Source organism: Octodon degus, unplaced genomic scaffold, assembly GCF_000260255.1.
Source record: "Octodon degus isolate 3935 unplaced genomic scaffold, OctDeg1.0 scaffold00025, whole genome shotgun sequence".
Lineage (NCBI taxonomy): Eukaryota > Metazoa > Chordata > Mammalia > Rodentia > Octodontidae > Octodon > Octodon degus.
Genome location: NW_004524601.1, coordinates 3,270,546 through 3,277,730, shown reverse-complemented (window position 1 = coordinate 3,277,730; position 7,185 = coordinate 3,270,546). Strand labels below are relative to the sequence as shown.

At 46.4% G+C, this 7,185-nt stretch overlaps 1 protein-coding gene across 2 annotated transcripts in view; it reads left to right on the top strand.

Moving 5' to 3' along the window:
• The first annotated feature begins 6 nt into the window (after positions 1-6).
• LOC101574209 (MOB-like protein phocein) overlaps positions 7-7,185 on the top strand; it is a 37,165-nt gene continuing 29,986 nt past the window's right edge. Inside the window, exons 1-4 of one of the 2 annotated variants that reach the window (XM_023712306.1) lie at positions 7-88; positions 563-727; positions 1,731-1,820; positions 1,900-2,154. In XM_023712306.1, the coding sequence (XP_023568074.1) occupies positions 86-88; positions 563-727; positions 1,731-1,820; positions 1,900-1,950 (309 nt within the window). In that variant the 5' untranslated portion in view covers positions 7-85 and the 3' untranslated portion in view covers positions 1,951-2,154. Of the gene's footprint in view, positions 89-562; positions 728-1,730; positions 1,821-1,899; positions 2,155-7,185 lie in introns of those variants that run through there. The other variant, XM_023712307.1, reaches the window with a different exon arrangement.

The following is a 7,185-nucleotide window of genomic DNA, read 5'->3' as shown; positions in this document are numbered from 1 at the left end:
GGCCTTTCACGTGTCCAGGGGCAGAAGAGTAGGTTTCTCTTTGCGGAGGCGGCGTGGCGGTGCAGCGAGCTGCGGGGCAGGAGCCATGGTGAGTCGTGCAGGCCGGCCGGCCGGCCAGCGCAGGCCGGGGGCCTCGGAGCGAGCCGCTCGGTGGCCGGGCCGCTGTGCCCAGCGGAGTGGCGGCGGGCCGCCCCTTCCCTACCGCCTGCTGGGCTCGTTGCACATGCGGACTCGGTCGCGCGCGTCCCAGCGGTCTGCAGGCGCCGGGTGCGACGCGGCGGAGAAAGCGTGGCCCGGGGTTTCCTTCAGACTGCCAGCATCTCGAGGATCTTGATGCTTGACCTTGAGTAGAGCTATGGCTGCTCTTAAACGTAGTCTGGTTGCAGCCGAGTCTCGTAACAGACAGAGGGAACGGAAATCGGTCTTGCAGACGCAGGCGCCTTCCCCGAAGGCGTAATCCGAGTTTGGCGAAGCCAAAACCTGTTTTGTGGTAACGGTCGCGTGGCATTGGTTGATAAAAATGTAATTGCAGAGTGGTCGTTCACGGCGTTTCTCCCCGCAGGCAGGACAGGCATTTCGGAAGTTTCTCCCGCTGTTTGACCGCGTGTTGGTTGAAAGGAGCGCCGCTGAAACTGTCACCAAAGGAGGCATTATGCTTCCAGAAAAATCTCAAGGCAAAGTGCTGCAGGCAACTGTGGTCGCTGTGGGGTCCGGCTCCAAGGGGAAGGTGAGAAGGGCTGGGTGGGGTTAAAGTTTCATTTTAAGGAAAATAGTTGTAAAATTAACTTGTTTGCTTAAGATGGTGAAGATTTCCAAAGGCTTAAAATCACCTTCGGTAACTATGTGGCAAAGTCCTTCTATCATTTACCTCAGATTTTATGTATTTGAATAGACAAAAGGATTGTGCTTAAAATGGCAGGGCTTTGTAATAATTGACCCTAAAACGTTGTTTTAGATCTCTTAGCACCGGACTTGGCTTCAGCAGTGTAACCATGACAGGAGCAGGTGTCCTTGGGACTTCTCCAGATACCGTGGAAGGCCTGTTGGGCTATTTAAAAATGTCAGCCAAAATGCATAATAAATGAATACCTGTGCATTTGTATTTTCAGGTCAAATATGGTAGTAATTGCATTGATCTTCAGTTTTTGTGGGAAGAAGCCAGGGATGATTGTTTCACGTATGGTTTTAAAAATTGCTTCGTTTCAGAGTCCATTAGTTAAAATGTAGCATTTACAGAGTTAGCTTTGGTTAGCTAAAGATAATTTTCCAGTGTAACTTTTTGGTTCTTTACACTGCAGTCAGGTTTTAGTTTAAAACACTATGTGTTCATTATTTCAAGTTGCATTTCTAAGACGATGTTTTTGTCATGAGAAATGGTAACTCTAATACAAATTAATAATCAGTTAACCACTGAGTACCTTCTCTTTCCTTTCATTTCTTTTATTTTTTTCATACCTAGAATAAGACTCATTGCCTCACCACTGCACTGTTTTGTATCCTCAGCCCATGAGCACTTTTTTTTTTTTTTCTCTTGGAATCCGGGATTGAACTCCTCAGGCCCTTGCGCTTGCCAGGGAAGTGCTTGTTCCACTCAGCCACCTTCTTGGCACTCAGGAGTACTTTTTCAACATGCTGGATTTGCGTGCTCTTGTTTCATGAATTGTAATGGTTTATAATGTAAGTTACATATTGATGTACTAATGCTTTTGCCAATAAATTTCTTTATTAAGGGTGGAGAGATCCAACCAGTTAGTGTGAAAGTTGGAGATAAAGTTCTTCTTCCAGAATATGGAGGCACCAAAGTAGTTCTAGACGACAAGGTATATGCACTTACTCATTCTAAAGAGAGGTTGAACATTCGCTGCTGCCTGTCTTAACTAACGGTTTCTCTACTTGCAGGATTATTTCTTGTTTAGAGATGGTGACATTCTTGGAAAATACGTAGAGTGAAGTAAATCACTGTTGAAGTGGCGTCACACAACGCTGCCCATTCCACTGAAGTTCTGCGTCTTTCATCATGTACATAATTTCCATGTCTCTTTTATAATAAACTGATGATATCTAAACTAATCACATATGTTCTCTAAACTTTAGTTTCCCTGTACTGGTGTAAACACTTCCAAATAAAATATGTAAATGAGTGTTTAATCTTTATTAAGTAATTCAAGGTGGCTTTAGAACTTTTAACATGCATGTACAGAGAATTCTACAAAATAAATTTCTAGGTAAATGAATTTTTACACTGAAAAGTACCATATTATATAGATGACTGGTATTGATACAAAGCCACAGATTTAGAGTTAGGGTTCTCATACCTACAGTCAAAGATTTCCTTCTGTTGGGGTGGGGGTGGGATGTACATTGCTGAAATTTTAGCTAGGCTTTGTTCCTAGCCCTTGATTTTGTTGTTGTTTGGTTTTTGTTTTTTGTTTTAAAACAGTTCTTGGGGTCGGGGAGATGGCTCAGTGGAATAAGTGTTTCCCTGGCAAGCGCAAAGGCCTAAGTTCAATCCCAGGTTCTGCAAAAAAAAAAAGGAAAAGACAATCGCCATTTTTCAAAGTAGGCATTAACTCTAACAGCCCTTCAGATGTGTGTGTTCATGGGCAGTGATTGGCTGTGTGTTTGAACGATGGGATTAGGAGCTCATGTAGAAGATGGAGCTGAAGCATGGAGGGGTTAAACAGTAACTAAAGCCTCCCAGCTCAGCAGAAAGCAGTAGAGCCAGGATTTGGACACAGGCAGTCACTTCCCGATGCTGATTAAAACTTGGTCCTTTATGGTTGCTGCTACCTGTTTGCTTCTCCCTGCTTGGTATACAGCTTTCAGTCCGGTGATGAACAGCTGTGAGGCATGAGGACCACCAAATAGCGTCTGGCCTTCAGGAAAACACTTTGGCAGGAATAGACGGACTGGCAGGGAGCGCTGGGTCTGCACAGCAGCCGGCAAAGAAGTGCACGTTCAAACTTGGTCCTGTACTGGGGCCAGCCGGTTCCTAACTGCGCTGGCTCAGCCAGCAGGCTGTTAGTGCAAAGTACTTAGTGTCTTTCTAGGTACACTTCCTTACAATTTTTTTTTTTTGAGATAGGGTCTCACTGTGTAATGCGGGTTGGCCTCCAAATCACAGTGACCCTCCTGAGTGCTGGGATTACAGCCGTGCACTGTTAGACCCAACCCTTCATCTGGTGTTTTACAGCTTGCATCCCAAATGGCATTTTGTGATGTTGGGAATTGAAGCCAGGGCAAGCGTGCTAAGCCTGTGCTCTGCCACCAGCTGGACCTTGTTTTCCATGATTTAAGTAGAACTGAAGTCCAGATGACGTGGGAGATGGTGTGGAATGACGATAGACCTCTGCTGACTCAGTCACTGAGGAAATTTTTTTTCTTTTTGGTACCAGGGATCAAACTCAAGACCTTGTGTTTGCCAGGCAAACACTTACTCAACTGAGCTATCTTCCCCAGCCCTACTGAGGAAAATTTGCCATTTTAAAAAAAAATTGGTCATTTTGGTATTTTGGTGACACTGGGATGAAGCCCACAGCCTCAGACATGCTAGGTAGGTGAGCACTGGGCTGACCGCTGACCCCTGTCCCCAGCCCAAGCAGCACGCACTTTGGTGTTCGTGTTCATACCTATATGTGCATTTCTGTGCTTGGTGTTCTGAGGCGTAACTGCTTTCTGATCTTCTTTGTTACAGGGTCTCGATACACAGCTTGGACTCCTTGTCTTGGCCTCCCCAGTGTTGTGATGACAGGCATGTGCCACCATTCTCGGTTTTGGTGTCTGGCAAGGCATGTGGGACTGGGGATTAAACCCAGGTCCTTGCACTTCCCAGGCAGGCACTTAGACCGCCTGAAGCTTAATTTTTGTCAAGTTTAGATCCTAGTGACATGGATAGACGCTCACAGCAGTACCAGGCTTGGACAGCAGAAGCTTCTGAGCACCCGTTTTGTGTTACCAATTAGAATTTTTTTTTTTTTTTTTTTTTCTTTCTCAGAACCGGGGATTTAACGCAAGCACTTGTGCTTGCCTGTTTGTGCCTTGAAAACCGATCTGAGGTCAGAGCAAGGATCAGGAAGGCTGGAGAGCTCGCCTGCCTATCTCTTGTGGTCTGCAGCACTGCAGATTAATGGGGCAGCCCTAGCCTTTACACTGAGTTGGCTGCTCGCTTGGCAGGTTCCCCGCCTCGGGGCCTTGAGCAAGTTTCCTCATCTCTTCTGCGTCAAGTTTTCTTGTTCTTTCTGATAAGTTTTTTTCCTGCTGTTTCATTTTGGCTTTGATTTTGGTTATGTTTAGCACTTGCAGGAAGTCTCTTTGATGTACTTGATTAATGTTTTCCTTTTTGGCTTCTGGGTGTTATATCAGACTGAAAAATTAATATGTAAAAGTTTTACTGTGGCTTCTTCAGGTATTTTAACAGTTCGGTAAAATTTTTTTTTTTTAATTTTTTTTTTTTTTTTTTTAATTTAGTGTGTGTGTGGCCAGCTCAGCCCACCAGGGGGCAGGGCCGGCCGGCATGTGGTGCTGGGGGATTGAACCTCGGTCCCTTGTTCTAAGTAGGTGCTTTAGACCACTGAGCCATCTCACCAGCCCAGTTCGGTAAAATTTTAATCTAGGCTGCTGTATCTGGAGGTTTCCTTGTTGGAAGGTACAGGAAGAACTAGTGTAGGATGTTGGATGAAATCAGTCGAAGCCAAAAGAAACAACAGACTAATGGGACAGAGTGGATTATTATAGCTGCAGGAGATTTAGGAGCTTAGTCCTGCTCTGATTTTTTTTTTCCCCTTTCACGTATTTGGTTGTTACAGGTTCTCACTACACAGCTCAAACTCCGTAATCCTCCTGTTTTCAGCCTCCCCATCACTGGGATTGGAGGCATGCAGGGCTCTGGCTGGCTCGGCCCAGCCTGGGGGCGGGGCTGGCACGCATGTGGTGCTAGGGATCAGGTGCCTAGTCCGCTGAGCTCTCACTGGCCCTCTAAGGGGGGCTTGAGCCGCGGAAACTTCCCACATTTAGTGAGGGCTAAAAGCAAGCTAAGGAGTGTGCAAAACTAATTTGGTGTAAAGAAACTGCTATTCCTTGTGGCATTCACCAAACTCAACTTTACACACAGCTCTAGGCCCAGGCAAAAGAACAAAAGAACAGACCGGGCATCTGCAGGAATCGGGGTTGCTCCCTGTATCGCAGTTTGCGGAACTGCACGGGGGTGACACATTTCCCACATTTCCTTAGGCGCTCTGTTCTTTGTTCTTGCTCCCTTGGGACGCAGGCTTGTCTTGTATGGGTAGGAAGCATTTATCTCGTTTGTCCAGGGCCTTGGTTCTGTTCCTGGAAGCAGAGGGATCCAAGGAATGGCTCCAACCCCTCTACACTGTTACAGATAAAACCTAGTTCTTGATGTACAGTTGACCATCCCAGTCAAGGGCAGTGGTGCATGCCTGAAATTCCAGCACTCTGGGAGACCAGTGCAGGACTGTCAAGTTTGAGCCCCGCCTAGGGTAATGAGGGACTTGGACCTGATAGGTTTTTGAAAAAGCCAAAAGGAAAAAGGAAAGGGGGCTTTATTATCTTGGAGGACATGGAGAGAATTTGGGGAGAATAAGGAATTCTCTGGATTGGAGCAAAGGGAGGCTGAGGCTCCTATGGTCTTTTGCCGGGGGTGGGGTTTGAGGGGGATGTTTAGATACACCTGAGAAGCTGACGGGTCTTTCCTGAGGCAGCCAGAAGTGTGAAAGGAAACTGCACCCTGGGCTGAGTTGGAGAAGAAGGGGGAGGTGGTCTCTGGGAAGATAAGTTGTTGTTTTACAAGCTTCAGCCATCTTAGATGACCACCATAATTACTCAAGTCATACTAGGGCCATAACCTATCAGGACCCTGTTTCGAAATTAAAATGTATCTTGAGACAAGGTCTCATTGTGCAGCTCAGGCTGGCCTTGAACTCATGGCAGTCTTGCCTGGGCTGATTTCTAAGCAATGGTGAGACAGGGCTGAATAATGAGAACACAGTGAACAAGTAAAGGCATAATTTTAGAGATTACTGTGAAGAAAGTTGACCTGCTTTTGGTAGAAGTCCTGTTTCTCACTGTGTAGGTCCTTCCTAAAACTGCTCTTTTACCTAGGCAAGAGGTCTAAGAGTAAGGCAGGAGCTGCTTTTTATTATTTTATTTTATTTATTTATTTTTTAAATTTTATTTATGTGTGTGGTGTGTGTGTGTGTGGCCAGCTCAGCCCACCAGGGGGCGGGGCTGGCTGGCATGTGGTGCTGGGGGATTGAACCGTGGTCCCTGTGCTTTGCGAAGCTTGTTCTAAGTAGGTGCTTTAGACCACTGAGCCATCTCACCAGCCCCTGCTTTTTTTTTTTTTTGCTGAACCGGGGATTGAACTCAGGCCCTTGCACTTGCCAGGAAAGCACTTATTCAGCTGAGCCATCTCCCCGGCCCAAATTTTTTTGAGCCAAGCTCTTGCTTGCTACTTAATACAGGCTAGCCTCCGACTCCAGTAATACTTCTGCCTCCAACTTCTGAGTGCTGGGACTGTAGATGTGCCCTACTATTGTAGACAGCTGAATTAGATAGAAATCGTACAGGCAGTCAGACAGCGTGAGGCCCTCAAAGGAGGCCGCATGGAAGACAAGATACCTTGCAACTGTAAGAGATGGTGCGCCCACTGTGGCCAGACCTAAGACCAAAGGTCAAACAACTGCTCACCTCCCTGAAGATAAGCACCTGGGATTGATCATCACCTTGAGGAAGGCAGGGAGAGTCTCTAATCCAACAGCTACCCGATAAACTTGCTCTATATTCATGCCTGCTTGCTTTGTGACTCAATTCCCCATTTGGTCCTGGATTTAATCAATTTTACCTGCGCTTGTAACCTTATTGGTTGACCATAGTTTTGTCCTATCTCATGCCCACCTAAGGGTGCTCCCATGTTCTCCACCTTAGACCCCCCTCAGCACATAGTTTTACTCTATAAAAAGTCCTTGGAAGAGACAGCTTCCCAGGGCAAACGGCTCGGGTCTCCCATCTATCCCTCTCTGACAGGAGCTTTCTTTTCCCCAATAAATATATTCTACTCTTTGGGTTCTTTGTGTTTTTTTTTCTGGCACTGGGGATTGAACTGAGGACCATGTGCTTGCCAGGCAGGTGCCTATGCCACTGAGCTATCTCCCCAGCCCAACATATTCT